At 34.2% G+C, this 17,238-nt stretch overlaps 1 protein-coding gene across 1 annotated transcript; it reads left to right on the top strand.

Moving 5' to 3' along the window:
- Nucleotides 1-1,112: 1,112 nt before the first annotated feature.
- On the top strand, nt 1,113-6,266 carry LOC109189935 (WUSCHEL-related homeobox 11). The gene is made up of 3 exons (XM_019340567.1): nt 1,113-1,797; nt 3,696-3,877; nt 6,104-6,266. Exons 1-3 carry the CDS (start codon nt 1,182-1,184, stop codon nt 6,119-6,121), a joined length of 816 nt encoding a protein of 271 aa, XP_019196112.1. The 5' UTR covers nt 1,113-1,181; the 3' UTR covers nt 6,122-6,266.
- The last annotated feature ends 10,972 nt before the right edge of the window (nt 6,267-17,238 follow it).

Here is a 17,238-nt window from a genome sequence, read left to right as displayed (position 1 = left end):
TTATGATTTTCATGTGCGAACCAAACACACGCTAAATGATTTCACATGAGACCTACTCTACTAACCGATATGGTTATGAATTTTCAGACAAATTATACTATGGACCGCGGTCACAATGCATTGTGGTCCAGTCATCAAAACGGTGTCGTTTCTCTTATTAAAAAGAAACGACACCTGTTCCGCACCGTTTTGAGCCGTCTGTAAAAAAACAACTTTGATTGTATAATATATTCAATTTCATTTTGTATACATTGCAGTTTCATTTCAACACAACTACAGTTTCATTCGATATTATACGCTCAAATATGTGAAAAAAGTTATTCAGTTTCATTTTATATATACACTATAGTTTCATTACAACACAATGAACTACATTATAATTTTAATATAACTACAGTTTCATTGTATAGTATATACTCAAATATGTGAAATGTTATTCAATTCCATTTTTATATACACTGCAATTTTATTTCAACACAAATATAGTATCATTTTGATATAATTACACTTTCGCTGGACAATATACACTCAAAGATGTGAAATTGTTTTTCAATTTCATTTTGTATAGACTGCGGTTTCATTTCAACACAACTACAGTTTCAATTCAATTCAATGCAATTTCATTTGATAATTAAAAATAATACGTGAGACAGTGTCAATTTATATACACTGTAGTTTCATTTGGTAATTAATACACAAAAAATATACACTCCGTTAAGTTGTAACAACGGTTGTTTCTTTACTTTAAAGAAACAACGTTATTTTTAGATCATGATTTACAAAGATTTGTGGACTGCGTTCCACAATATAATTGCTGGAATTTTCACTCTACCCAAACCTGCCTTAATTGGGAAGAGTAATACTTAGAATCTTAGATATTATTCGATTGTTTGTCAAATCACTAAATATGATGGAGGATTGCAACTATTTTCGTATTTGTTTGTCATTAAAAAAAAAAAAAAAAGATAGTAATTTTAGAAAGATGAGAAGGGCAAAAATGGAATAATAGCATTAGAAACTGACATATATTCTCCATAGGTATTTAAATGCTAGGTAGGTGCGGTGTGGGAAGGCAGGCAAGACATTGAGGTGAAGTACGTAGTAGTGTTTGTTTAGTATTGGTTTGTCTCAGATAGATTGTCCCAAATTAAAGTGAAACAAAAAACAAAAAGAAAAAGTTGATGGAAGATTATCAAGATTCATCATCTTCTACTTCTTCACCTAATACCACCAACACTGTTACTCCGGAGAGAAACGAATCCGTAAGATCAAGATGGAACCCTAAACCGGAACAAATCCTTATCCTCGAATCCATCTTCAACAGCGGCATGGTCAATCCTCCCAAGGAAGAAACCGTCAGGATTCGGAAACTTCTAGAGAAATTCGGCTCCGTCGGCGACGCCAACGTCTTCTACTGGTTCCAGAACCGCCGATCCCGGTCCAGGCGCCGCCAGCGCCAGCTCCAGCTCCAGGCCTCCCTCGGACCACCGCCCGCCGCCGCCCACCACCCTCAGCAAGCCGCCGCCGGTGCTGCAATTAGTAGCTGTGTTTTTCCGCCTTCTTCGGCTAGTTATAATTCCGCTGTTTCTAGTTACTTCCCGAATCTTCTCGGCTCATCATCTTCCTCTTCTTCTTCTCCTCCTTGCTGCGGCGGCGTCGATGACGAGATGTTGTGTTTGTCCGGCGGCGAAACGATGATGAGTATGAACAGTGCCGGACTTGAGCCGGCCAGTTCTTCCATCACCCCATCGTCACTCATGTCGTCACACGATGCTTCTCATCTGTCATACCAACCTGGTACGTCGTCCTACGTTGTACTTCCAAACAACTTTTTTTTTTTTTTTTTTTTTTTTTACTACACTCTAAGATACTTATAATATCTACTCAACAACAAATTACCAAACTACTATTTTTTTATTTTCTTTTACTACACTCTAACATATTTATAATATCTGCTCAACAACAAATTATCGGAAAAAGGTTAGTTTTCTCTCATCTATTCTATCCGATAATTTAAGTGTCTTAATTAGTAACTGCTTGTTGCACTCATGCATGATCACCTCAGTCAAAACCCTTCTTCCCGATATCAATACAAATCCCTAATCTCATCTTATTATCAATTGCTTTGATTTTTCCCTTCACAAATATTTTCGAAGACAAAATTGCAATTTTTGTCATTGAATTGGGCATTATTTGGTCCATCTCTAGTTTTTTTTTTTTTTCTTTTAATTTAGTTTAGCTCTCAATTGTATATATACAATTTTATTTCTAATTAAATATTAGATTTTTAATTATTTGTCATGGTGCGTTTGGTTCAAACATTAGAATTGAAATTATGATGTGAATCAAATAGTTAGTAATGACATCGGTTTTGTTAAAAGGAGTCTCTTAAATTAGAATCTAAATAAATAATCAATTAATTAAAATAAAAATAAATAAATAAATATATATATATATATATATATATATATATATGTGTTCCATATTTAATGTATGGATAATGACTTTTTCTTTTCTTCCTCATTTTTACATAAGTATGCTAGGAAGGAAAATATAATGAGTTTAAATTTTTTTAAAGATTTAAATTCAATAGTAGGATAGTAAAAATAGACTAACAAACACGATAATATGTAACATATCTCATAGTAAAGTATAAAAGTTTCCAACTAAACAAAACCTTATTGTCTGTCCCGGTGAATCATCCTTTAAATTGGTAATTTGGGTTTAGAAGGATTATGCAAATGTTAATATCATTAGGATATATGTTAAAACAATGATTGAAGAACCATTATTTTTTTAAAAAGAGGGTAAATTTTCAAAAATTACAATAATTAATTGTGTCACTAGACATATATAATTGACCAAATGAAAAATGACAATATAAATTTATTGTACAGACTAGATCGACTTTCCATCTAACATTTGAGTAAAAAAAAAAGTAGTACAGTTTATTCTCACTTTTCGTAGCATATATGATTAATTAATAATTTTTTTTTACTAGGCTAGTAATAGTGTATATGTATAGTGTTCTTGAATGGATTGTATCAAATACTAATAATATTTTTGTCAATATTATTCAATATATAGGATTATATTCAGTATTATAAACATCGAATAAAATGGTAGGAGTGAGGGCAAAGGCTGGGGCGGTGGGATGGCAGGTGTGAACGGTAGAGTTGCAGCAGTATTGTCCCCAAATTTCTCGATACCCTATGAGTGTAATACAAAATTCAAAATAAAAATAAATTAATTATTTAAAAAGGGGAAATTTTTTAAAGTTTGATTCAATCAATTTATTAATAAATTGATAATATCGACCATATTAGAATGACTAGTCAGTGCAGATCTACACGTGGTCAGTCATCCAATTTCTACCTGAAATTATTACTATATAAACTTATTATTATTTTTGTAATAACAGTAGTTTATAAATTAAATAAAAATATTGTATTCTAAAAGAAAAATGTTGAATTACTTGCACAAATTAAATAATTATAAATATGCTCCCGACATTTCTCATATTCGATATTGAGTAGTATAATTTTTCAAATTTAAATAATTAATAACGATATGATTAAATAATGTTTACTGACAAAGTGAGGAGCAGTTTGGAAGCATATTATAGAGTCGGTGTATTAATTTAATTTATTATTGATGATTTAAAAATGAAATAATTTTGTTTTATATTTTTGAAGGGTTGATAACAGTGTTCATAAACGGAGTCGCAACAGAGGTTCCAAGAGGGCCAATAGACATTAAAGCAATGTTTGGAACAGAAGATGAATTGTTGCTGTATCACTCTTCTGGAATTCCAATACCTATCAACCAATTTGGGATTTTACTTCAGACTTTAAGGCATGGTGAAAGCTATTTCCTGGTAATTTTATTTTATATCCACCCCCAACTATCACCTTTTTTTTTTTTTTTTTTTTTTTTTTTTTTTTTAAACAAGTAATACTCCACATTCTTCATTAAAAAAAAAAAACTTTTGAGTGTTAATATCAATCATTATTGTGTGGACCATGGTCCAGACAGTTATGTAGACCATACTATCAAATAATGTACATTCAATACACAAATAATATATATTTAGTTATTAAAAATGTACTTATTCTCAAAAAATAAAAAGTATACGCTAGCTGTATTTTTGAGAAAGTACATTATTTGAGTACTGAAAGTATATTATTTTGTACAATGTACATTCAATACAACAATGATATACTTTTAGTATATTGAGAATGTACATTTTGTAATGGTCCACACAACATTATGTAGACCATGGGTACACACAATAATTTGTCGTGTTAATATAATTTTATCAACATTCTAGTCAATTTCAGTACACTATAAAATTGATGTAATTTAAACCGACTTATATTAAAATAACATATTTTTATCATATATAGGAAAAGTGGTTAATATTGTCTTTTAGAGTAAAAATAACATTCAAATATTTATTACATACAACTCACGTTAACATTAACAGTAATATATCCTATGTAAGAAACATATATAAGTGATCATTACTCAAGAAACTAATTGAATTTTTAAATGAAAATAATAATATTTCTTTTTATGAATTTGATCGTTTCTTTTATTAAAATGTAAAGGAATAACTGTCAAGTAGGCCATTATATTTCGTATTTTTGTACAATTAAGTCACCCTGAACTTAAAAATTGTGTAATCAATTCATCAAACAAATAAGATATGTGCAATTGGGACATTTTTTCAAAAAAAATTTTCAGTAGAATTCAATCATATTGCTTACATGCATAATATGTACTAAAAGTTGTCTTTTCCTCTACCATACTAGTTGGAAGTCAAGATTGAAATATCTTTAACCCAAATTGAACTAAAAGAAATCAGAAAATAGTTTAATTGCACATATTTTGCTTGTTTTGTGATTCAATTATATATATATATATATATATATATATATATATATATATATATATATATATATATATATATATATATATAGTTCAGTAATCCAATTGCACAAATGTGATAAGTCTATTGGTCTATTTGACACTTTTTTATTTTTCAAATATAAATTAATAATTGAAGTTGAATCAAATTTTATTTAGATTAACTTTAATCTTTGGTTAAAATGACATGAATATTTCAAATATAATTTTGATCTTAAATTGTATCAACTTTTAAAAGTTTGGTCACAACACACAAAGTCCATTTAAATATTTCAGCAGTACGGTGTTTTGAGAAATATAAATATGTGTGTGCATAAATATAAATATATAGTTTCTTAATTCCACTTTAAATTTAAAATATTTAATACTAGTAATTGGCCTGTTTAGAATAATGTTGAGTAATACGTCAAAATAAGGCACAAATTATAGTAAATTATGCACCGACCTGATCACCATACTCCATTTGGAAAAAAATATAAAGGGGGTGTTTGGTAAATAGCTGTTAGCTAATTAGGTTAGTGTATTTGATCAGTTGATAGTATATTAGTTGATCGTAGAAAGATGTTTGGTAAATTAGCGGTTAGTTGATAGCTGATTACATGCAAAATGACTTTCTCAAAATGCTGATTGAAAAAACTGCTTTGAGCAGCTATTTGAATTTTAGTATTTTGAAGCAATAAGCTGTTATAAAAAAATTAATTTTTCAAACACTTATATTAGTGGTTTTACCAAGTCAAACAGTTAATAATGGTTAAATAAATTAAAATTGACTGATAAGTTAACTATGTTATCAAACATGGCCTTAAAGTAAAATTAATTAGTTCCTATTATAAATATTATTAATTTAATTAATTTAATTGGGTTAAGCACTTTGTTCTCAGCTGGTACTTTTGTAACTCCCTTGAGAAAATGTCACAGGATTGATTCCTTGTGGAGGGTCTTGACTCGTTTGGCTCTAAAAGATAGAGAAAGTATAGAACATATACTATCTTGTAATAGAGTTAATAGTATTCAAAAAATTTAATTAGGCTAATAGTAAGTTAATTATTATTATCAAAGCAGAAATTTAGTTATTCTTTTTAATTTGTGTTTGACGAAATGAATTAAAGTAAGTATATTAATTAATTATTCAACGTGACAAATTAATTACTCAAAAATAATATTTTTGAAACAGGTATCGAGAACAGCCTAGTGCGAACTGAAGTGAACCGACCACCTTTCTGAGTTTGCTTTCAAATCTTCAATATTGTTTAGTATTTTGTGTCTTGTAGCGTCGATATTTTATTTTATTTTATTATACTTAGTGCAATAAAACTCTATGGTTTACGTTGGTTTTACACAAGATATTTTTTTCTTGCTTCACTAGACGGACAATAGAGTGTTCATGGCTATATATACAATGTTGCTAAACATATATATATAATTGCGTTTAGTTCAATTTTTTTTTCGCCTTTTTTTTTTTAAAAAAACCAAAATACATTAGTTCATTAGATCATAACTGAGAGTATCTAACAAGAAGGTAGGAGGAATGAAAAGTCATTCCATACGGTCAGACAAAGAACTAGCTAGCTTCCCAAATGACTCTTGATTTGGTTTGTAGATTGTTTAACAGCATGAAAGTTAATGTTATGAAAACTTGTAACTTGTTGTTTAATATCATTGACTAAAATGCCAAAAACATAATTTAAAGAGCATTGTAGACAAGGAGCACATCCATCTCAATCTGCACGTTATCCAAATTCAAAACTTTTAGCATCAACATTCATTTTTAACAAGCTAGCAAGCCCTCAGGGGGTTTCTGCCATCTTGCAACCTCCATGTGACCACCAAGGGTGTAGGAAATTGTCTCTCCGGGTTAGCATTCCTCCAGCTTTGTAGGAAAGAGGACACACTGTTAACAATGTTGGAATGAGAAGCTGAGACATTATCCCATTTCTTTAGTTTTAATTTTTATTTTTCAAATTAAATATACACATAAATATATTCTTAATTTTTCTTTTCTCTAGAATTTAAAAAAAAAAAAATCAATTAGTAAACATGTGAGATTAGTGTTATTGTGTTAAGTAATATTAATTAACTCCTGTATGAAAAATGCACAATCTGGCCGTGAAAATTCTTCCTTGCACCAGCATGCAAGGGCTCATGCACAACTTTGGACCTTTGTACTATAAATTGGGACGTTAAAGGAGAGTTAGGGAAATTTTGCCAGCCACTTTATGTTTGAGAATTCTATACTTCCACTTTTGGGGGAGATATTCTCTCTCTAAGGTTATAGGAGACAAATTGGCAACTTGTTCCAAAGATCTTGTGGGACGATGAGGATCCAACCACCACTTGTTGAAGGCTTTGGATTTGATTGCATTTTCTAATAGAGCTAAACTTTGTGTCCTTAATTTAAATATCAAATCTTCAATTGATTGCTAGCATGTGCTCTTTTACATCTCTTGCTTACATTCCAATTGAGATCATGTGTAGCTAGAATTTTAGGGGAATTGGATTAGGTTTACTTGCAAAGATACTTGAATCATTTGAATTGGAAACAGGGAGTGACTCAATGCATTAACTTCGTCCTTCTTGAGAGTGGAATATGTATTTGTTGGCCCCGATAGGGTGGTAAAAGTCTAGAGGGGCGGGGGGGGGGGGGGGGGGGGGGGGGGAGTGAATAGACTTTTTAAACTTTTTCACAATAAATAACTTTTTGGTAATTTAAACTCTAAGTAACAAGTAAATAGAGAAGTAATTAAATTGAAATGCACAGCGGAATAAATAAGTGTAAAGAGTTATGCCCAATCAATAATTTGAATCACATGCACGTGTAGGATAAGCTCAGATGAGGTGTAAGAATGACATGAATATCTTGAATATTTAAAGGAGATGGTGCACTCAATATTTAATAATAATATTCAAGACTATAAATAAGATTTCGTGTCACGTCAATCGTATGATAAAAGTTACATGCAACACGTCAAACTTGCTTAGAATAATTCAAGAGTTAAGCTTGGAAAGTTTGAGTTATATGCATACGTGAAAACACGCTAAACCTGAAAGATTAAGATTAACAGTAAATAGTAAACGGGTTAGTCGGATAAGATAGATAGATAGAGCGAATTATGTAAGTGCGGTATGTAAATGAGAGAGGCAATTTATAGTGGTTCGGAAGTGGCGTAATCTTCCTAGTCCACTTTACTCCATTCACTTCTAGGAGTAATTCACTATTTTCCACACACAGTTACAATAGTGAATAAGTGCTACACAAGCACTTCTTCCGGATGTCTTGCACACAGCTACACCCAACTCTGAGTGTCTCGCACACAGCTACACTCAACTCCGTGTATTTCGCACACAGCTATACTCAATGCCAACTAAGTGTTTTGCACACAGCTACACTTAGCAACTACAAGTGTTTTGCACATAGCTACACTCACTAGAGTATTTTGGACACAGCTATACTCTTCTAACAATTACAAATACAAAGGTAATTGTATCTCTCTCCAACTATTTTTGAGACTATTCAGACTAAGTCTCTAAGAAATATTTGGGCACTTGCACTTGTTCACTTCTTATCTCGTGTGTATTCACCTCTCTTTTCTTCCTTTTCTTCAAGTCTTCATGGCCTTTTTATAGATAACCAAATATATCCGTTGGAGTGGGATAATTTGATATTTGAAATTTGAATCTTCATAGCCTGATATTGTTGACAATCAATATGATTTGATTGTCAACTTGCCTGACAAGGTAATATTTTATCTCAACTTGATTTTCAAGTTGTTTCTTTAAAATATTATTATTTCTTGTCAATTTTGAATTTCCAACGTATCTTTGAAATAAATCCTTCTGATAGAATTTATTTCTAGGATAAGTTTTTATATTTATGTCTTCATAAATATTTCTCCCGTTATGATAATATCTTTAGGCAATTTTGGATTCTTGTGGCATGTGGGTTGATTCAAAATAAATTCATTCGAATTTATCCATTTTCTGATCTTCTTGCTTCTTTGCCACATTTTGCGTTTCAGAAGACACATTGTGCTCCTTTGGAACATTGTGCGTTTGACTTCGGCACTTCTTGCTTGTTTGACTTGAACATTGTGCTTTTCTGATTAGGTCACATTGTGCTCCTTGAGACACATCGTGCTTGTTGACATCGTGCTCCTTTTGAAATAACATTGTGCTCATTTGGAACATTGTGCTCCTTTCAGACATCGTGCTCCTTGGGTGCATCTTGCTTGTACACATCGTGCTCCTTTGACACATCTTGCTTGTTCGAATTCTTGACTTGTAAAAAACAAATGCTTATGGGGGATTGATCTCAGGTATGATCGTTTTATGTAAGGATTTCTACCACTTCACTATTAGGCTCATCCGTTCATTTTTTGCAACGCCATTCCTTTATGCTTCTTCCTCGGATGAATACTTGTAGGACCAAAATTAATTTTCCAAATTAATTTTGTTCTTCATATGGTAGATTTTCCTTTGACTCGATATTCTGGATTATGATGCTTATACTAAAGACCTAAAATCAAAGGGGATCTAAAGTACATTTGGCGCATCAAAACTTTATTACAAAAAAATTCCTATCAATTTTCCCCCATTTTGATGACGCCAAAACCTATACTCAGTTATTTGGCATGTCTTTAAAAAAAAATTATTTTTTAAAAAGATTTTATTATTCCTGACATAGCCATGACGAGTTTAACATTTGATTTTGACTCTAGGAAAGGTATTTTTAGCAACAAAGTTCCTATTTGCATTTTTGGATTTTTTTAGTGTTAATGAATTTTGTAACTTTTCCAATTATGCGATTTTTACAACCTAAGCTAAAAATGTTACCTTTCAAGACAAATAAAATAACAATAGATAGAATACTTAAGAGCATCATAAACAGATAATCGAAAACATCATTGCAAATTGTCTTATGGTCATACTCCAAGTTCGTAGACCATACAAAAATATTGTGACATTAATCATACAAATCACTTGATTATTCTACTTCTCCTTTCTTCTAGCACATGATTTATATGATTCTTAATTTCAACAAAATTGTCACTAATGGCATAATCTTTGCATACCTGCCTAATCACGTAGTAGTTGAATGCTTTGATGATATTGTTTCCGGGCAGTATACCTTCTTCATACCATATGATGCATTCTTCTAGATTTCTGTCTCCTTGAAGCTCGGCATCATTCACTTTGATGTAGTCTCTAAGCACAATTGTAACACCCCGTGTTACAACCCCTAAAATCAATTAAATCATTTAGCCAATTTCCCAAAAGAAAGAATTAAATCACATAATTAATTAGGAAAGACCCACCATAGTCCACGGGCCCTTATCCCTAAACCCAACCCTTAGTCCCAAAAGGAATAGAATTAGCAAGCCTATAATATTAGTTCCTAATTAGGACTCCTAAATATATAAATAGGGGACTTAAGAGGCACCTAGAAACCTCCCACCACAATAACGTTCCACCCTCCCAAAGAGCTCCAAGAATTCCCTTAGAAGAAATCAAGAAAGCAAGAAAGCTTAAAGAAAGACCCTTCATAGCCAAGGAATTAATTAAGGCTAAGAGGTAACCCATGTCTCAACAAAACCTATTTTCATAGCTATGATTCCCCTCTTAGGATTTCCCCATATTATTGTGTATTGATGATCTGTGATATTATTATTGATGATTGGCGGGATGATTCCATGGGTGATCTTGATGATGAAAGGTTCTTGATAATTATGGTGTTCTTGATGATTATATGATGTTCTTGATGATTGTAGAATATTCTTGATGTTTATGTGGCATTCTTACCAAATCTTGATATTAGAAGATGAATTCTGTCCTTCTTGATTTAAAAGTGATTAGAACCCTAGGTTGTATCGTATGGAATTATTCTTGGTATATTGGGTGAGATTTCGCATGATTGGGTGTTTATTATGTCTAAAAAAGCATGATAGGTTATGTACCGTTTGTTTCTTGATTTTGATCCGTTAATTGTCTACGTGTGTTATCAATTGCGTTTGAAAGTGTCTAAGCATGGTTTCGGGTTCCACAAAGGTTCCCGGGGCGTTTTTGATGAAAAAGAGTCAGTGGGGGGTAGGGGACCCGCCACCTACCCGTGGCCAAATCGGGCAACGCCGGCAGCGGGCAGCCGGCGGGCGGACAGCTGCCCGCCGGGCACCCGCTGCCCGGATTTGTAGAACGCCGGCGGGCAGCCGGCGGGTGACCCCCACCCACCGGCTACCCGCTGGAAATTCCCCCACTTCGGGATCCCGGCTTCCCCGTTTGATGTTCCCCCGACCCCCGTGGTGTCCCAACGGACTCCGTCTATCGTGCCTATGTCTAGTTTGATTTTCGGGTACCGTTCGTAGGTCGTATGAGTCTTATATATTGCATGCTAGTTGAATTGGTATCCCGTTGACCTAGGTGAAAGAAGTATGGACCCCTTAGGAATATTCTTAGTATGTGAAGGATCACGCATAGGTTTTGTTATACGTTTTCTCCCCCTTCCCAATGTGTTAATGTGGGTTGCATGTGCTTGCTATGTGTTATGTGTGCATGTTACCCCGATTTGGTTGAGATCAATCGGGTTATACGGGCAGTCGGGTGGGCTGAGAACCATACCGGCTGTTAACTAGGCTGGTAGAGACCGGTCAGGTATATAAATATTATATAGGACTAAGGTCCACTATACCGGCAGTTGAATGGGTTGAGAACCATCCCAACTGTTAACCAGGCTGGTAGAGACGAGTCAGGTATATAAATATTATATAGGACAAAGGTCCACTATACGGGCAGTTGAATGGGTTGAGAACTATCCCAACTGTTAACCAGGCTGGTAGAGACCGGTCAGGTATATAAATATTATATAGAGCTGCGGCTCATCGGTCGGTTGCGATCGACCCCTCCGTGCTGTGAGACGGGGCAGGGTGCTGCGGGGCCGTGTCAGAGCTATATGCGCTGACCCTCATGTATGGGCATGCGATTGGTCCTGTGGCGCCAACAAAGTGTGCTATGTGATGAAGTATGGATGAGTTGTTGTTATGAGTATCTTGGGAATGAAACTATGGGATTTATACCGGGGATCGTATATGTTGGGTTATGATTATTAATTGTGCTTATCTTATCTGTCTTGCCTGTTGTAAACTGCATATGCTGGGTATAACTGCTGTCTGTGCTTAGCTCTATCTGTCGAGTCTATCCCTGTCTTAAAAGCTAGAGTTCGTAGGATATATCTTCATGTTCAAACTGGTTTTCGTATATATATATATATATATATATATATATATATATATATATATATATATATATATATATATATATATATATATATATATATATATACCTATATGTATTGTATTTCAACGCGTTGGAGTGGGTTACCAGCATCTCTCGCTGAACAGATATATTTGTCTTTCAGGCACAGACGAGTAGATCACTGGAGCGCGCTAGAAGCTTGGGCGTAGCTTAGATAGTTTTCCCTTTCGGCCTGCGTGCCATGATTTAGTATTAATACTGATTGAGGATATTAGTTAGTTAGCCTGTGCACCTGAGTTCTCTAGCTCAGGTGTGGCATAGCACCCCATAATCTGATATTATGTTTTGGGATTTAATGAGATTTCACCTTTATTTTACAAGTTTTAAATATCTCGAAAATCTGGGGTGTTACAACAATGATCATCAAAGATCTTGCATAGCTTTTGATTCTTCTGAAGTTCTCATTCGAAATCCACATATTTTGGTCACTTGGACCACTCTTCTTCATTCCCTTTGGTAGATCATTTAGATTTACCAATATTGGCAATTCAACTCTGCCATCTCTTGGTTTGGATTCCAAATAAAGAGCTGCTTTGTTGTACCAATTTATTTGTTCTTGATTTCCTCCTGCACAAATAATTTCACGAAATGATCGGTTAGTGGTATTGGTACTGCTTGATCCTCCTGGATTGCCTGCATCACCACCGAACCAATATTCCATCCCTCCTTTTTCTCGCAATGTTGCTTCTGCCAGCAGATCTGCCTCCTCCTCTACTACTGCTTGTACCAATATTTTTGGTAGCCATGGCAGTCATGATCATTTCCAGCATGCCTTCTAAATGACTGAATCTCTCTTCCCCCTTTTTGGCGTAATCAAACAGTGTGTGTACCGATTCACGAAGAGAAGAAACAGATTCGGAGATATTTGCATATTAACCTCGAAGGCAGCCTACTTTGGTGTTGATGGAGATGAGATATGTGTGGACATCACTAATTTGTTTCTCATGTTGATGTACTACATTGAGAATCCCCTTGCTTTGATTCACGGCAATTGCTTCACTTGCTTTTCTATCATTTTTGAGGGATTGAGACAGTTGGATAAAGAACTCATTGAGTAGTCCTTTGACATTTGTATTCAAACCGCCAACTTGTCTTTCAAGAGCTTGGTGTGTATCAATCAAGTGTTGTTGACTCCTTCGGTTTTCATCAAATGACGTTTCAAATTTTCCTCCTTGTGTGTTGATAACATGATCCACATGAGTATAAATTCCTTGAATCATGCTCTCCATTCGGTCAACTAGGCTTAGTACAACACTTTCCAGATTTTTCAATTTATCATTTGAAGTAGTGCCATCAAGATTGTTCTTTTCTTGGGTTGCGGGAAGGTGTCTTGCTCCTTCTTGAGCAGAATTATCTCAAAGCATGTGAGATTGTGCTTGATTTTCTAACACATTTCTTGCTTCTTCTGGCGTGTGCTCTTCCGACATGTGTGTGTCACCTTGAACACTTTTTGCATGTCTTGACTGATTTTCCTCCGTATGGTGGTTGGCTTGCATGGCTTGATTTTCATGGCTAATTTTAGTTTGATTCAACACACTAACATCATAGAGTTCGATGTCCATCAAAAGTGGATTTACACCATGTCGATTAAAGAGTTGAGCATGTGTGGCATTTTCTCTTTCTTCGTGTCTAGTGAGCTCAATGGGTTGATCAAAGTCATCAATATCAACCAAAAAATCATCTCCAGTTGGCATGTTCTCTTGTGCTGTGTTGACATGAGAAGTCTCTGCCAATTTGGCTTTTAGCTTACCTACGAATGCTCCATTTACGGTTGATATCAAGGTTGCATGACCAATATCTAGACTGCCGATCCATTGCAAAGAGAATGCTTCTTCTTCTTTCATACTTGGTCCTCTTGTCATCAATTCTTGATAAGAGCCAAGTCTCAATTTTCTCCAATTAAGTACTCTTTGATACTCATTTACCAAGATTAAATCAAGTCCATCAACTTGATAAATTTCTTCATTCATCACTGTTTCCAACATAGCTATCCGAGAGAAAGGGTTCATGGTATTTTGGCTAGTGTTGGGATCATAGTTTGAGGTAGGGTTGTGGCTTAAGGTGGAATTTTGGCTTGTGGTTGTGGTAGGATTTTGACTTGATGTAGGATTGTGGCTTGAATTTGGGTCATGACTTAAGGTAGGATTTTCAAGAGGTTGGGTTGTGAGTTGAGGGTTTAAACCAAGAATTTCTGCTATTGGCCTTTTTCTAGCAGGAATGCCTCTCGGTTTTCTTTTTCTTTTGGAATTGGACTCAGTTGAGATCTCATGATCTTTGTAGAGTATTCGGTTATTCCCAAATGGCTTTCTAGCTCTCATTGGTAATCCCTTTCTCTTGATTATCTCTCCAATGAGTAACTCGAAACCTAGAATATGCTTGAACCTGCCATTCCTAATCTTTGCACATTTCACAAAATGAGCAATCCGGCTCAATATCAACTTGTTCCAGTCTCCCATAACATCAGTCATCAAAGCATGCAAATATCCAATTCTTGTAGGTGATATGTCCTCCATACTATTTAATTTGCACAAAATACATTTATAGATGATTTTGACTAGCATTTCATATTCTGGCTTCAAGTCAGATTTGTGACCGGAAAGATTGGGTTCGAGAGATGCATTCTCATTTCGAATTTCTGCCCAAACTTTGGCGTGATCATATGCATGTATATCTAGGTCCAATAGTGGTTGTTCTCAACTAGACATAGGAAGTCCAAAAGTTGAGTGTAACTCTTGTTCATCAATGGTGATGAGTGTTCCATTTACGGTAGACTCAATAGTCCAACCAACAACTTTGGCATTGACATAAAAATCTGCTACATCTTCATCATAAAAGCCAGAGTATGGATAGGAACATAACCTTATTAGTTTGCTGCTTTGGAGTGCATGGATGATTTTCTGTGCTAGTTCGGAGTTCTTGGCCTCTTTGAGAAATCCTGTCAAAGCATCCTCCGGCTTTGATTCTAATGGCTAGCTTGGTGAGATTGAGTTGTGTAGATTGTTCCTTATTAGGTTGAGAGCTTGAATCTCCAATGGTTTCCATAATGTTCTTGGTAATTTGATTGAGATTGAGAAAGATGAAGCTTGAGAGTGATTCGGCTATGGAAGATGGAAGGTTTTGGAGGATTTTGAGTGGAAGAGGTGGCTTTTCGACCGGTTGGGTGGAGGGGGGTGTCTTTACAAAAATATCCTCAAAAATTTGATTTTTGACTTCAAGAGGTGAGGGTTATTTTTGATATTCCAAGGGTTTCCAACCTTTGACCTAACTGATAGTTAGTTTAGGTTACATATTCTCCATCCAATTTGTCTGCTGATGTGGCGCCAAAAATTTAGATACTCGGACTGATTTTACCTGAAATAAAATTCATATAGAACTAAATCTGTTCCGAAAATAATATATGTACATATATACACATATATGTAGTTGAGAGAAAAAGAAAGTTGATTCTTTTTAGAGAATTTATTGTATGCAACTACCATAGAAAGGTGTTCTCATTTATGAAGATAAAATCATCATCACACTATCTTGTCAACTCTTTAATGGTAAAGATTTTGTATATCTAACCAAATTTTATTGTGTGTGTGTATATATATATATATATATATATATATATATATATATATATATATATATATATGTATGTATGTATGTATGTATGTATGTATGTATGTATGTATGTATGTATGTACGTATTGATACTCGGTTGAAGAGGCATGCATGCTTTATATGTTATCAACATGCAATTAAGATAGGTAGACATAAATACCAAGATGTGACATATTTTGCATGTGGGACACATAGGCACGAAAATAAGTTAATTAAATCAGATAAAGTAACATATTTTCAGATGAAAAATTGAGCGCTTTAATTTAAATAGAGTTTATGAACTTAGATCAATTCAATCATGCCCATCTCGTGTCTTAATTTCGAAAATCTTGATTCACACAGAGGATTTGTGAGAATGTCATCTATTTGATTTTCGGTCGGGATGTATTCTATTGTCAATTCCTTCTTTTCAACATGATCCCAGATAAAATGATGTCTCACATCAATGTGCTTTGTTCTTGAATGTAACACGGGATTGTGTGTTATGGCTATAGCACTTGTATTGTCACACAGTATGTTGACATTTTCACAATTCACGCCATAATCTCTCAGTTGTTGTTTCATCCAAAGAATTTGTGCACAACAACTCCCAGCAGCTATATATTCAGCTTCGGCTGTGCTTGTAGCTATGGAGTTTTGCTTTTTGCTGAACCATGATACTAATCTTCCCCCTAAGAACTGGCATGTCCCTGAGGTACTTTTTCGATCGATTTTACATCCTGCAAAATCTGCATCTGAGAAACCAGTTAGTGTAAAATTACCTTCTTTGGGATACCATAATCCCACATTTACTGTTCCTTTTAGGTATCGAATGATTTTCTTGGTGGCAAGAAAATGACTTTCTTTTGGCTTTGATTGGAATCTAGCACATACTCCCACTGAATAAGATATATCTGGTCAACTTGCAGTGAGGTATAGTAATGATCCAATCATTCCTCGATATTTTGTTTCGTCAACGTCCTTGCCTTCATCATCTTTATCCAATCTTAAAGACGTGTTCATCGGGATCTTAATTGAGGATTTTCCATCTTGACCAAATTTCTTTATAAGATCTTTTGTGTATTTGGCCTGATTGATGAATATGCCATCGTTGAGTTGTTTTACTTGTAATCTAAGAAAGTAGTTCAACTCTCCCATCATTCTCATCTCAAACTTATTCTGCATGAGCTTAGAAAATTTCTCAAATATAGTTTTATTAGTACTTCCAAAAATAATATCATCAATATAAATTTGTACCAATAAAATGTGATCATTTTCTTGAATTCTAAACAAGGTTTTATCAACAAGGCCTTTTGTGAAACCACAGTTAATTAAGAACGTTGATAAGGTGTCATACCAAGCTCTCGGTGCTTGTTTTAACCCATATAACGCCTTCTTTAATTTGTAGACCTTATTAATATC

The sequence above is a fragment of the Ipomoea nil genome, unplaced genomic scaffold (assembly GCF_001879475.1).
Source record: "Ipomoea nil cultivar Tokyo-kokei standard unplaced genomic scaffold, Asagao_1.1 scaffold1570, whole genome shotgun sequence".
NCBI classification, from domain to species: domain Eukaryota; kingdom Viridiplantae; phylum Streptophyta; class Magnoliopsida; order Solanales; family Convolvulaceae; genus Ipomoea; species Ipomoea nil.
This window is presented reverse-complemented; position numbering and strand designations above follow the sequence as displayed.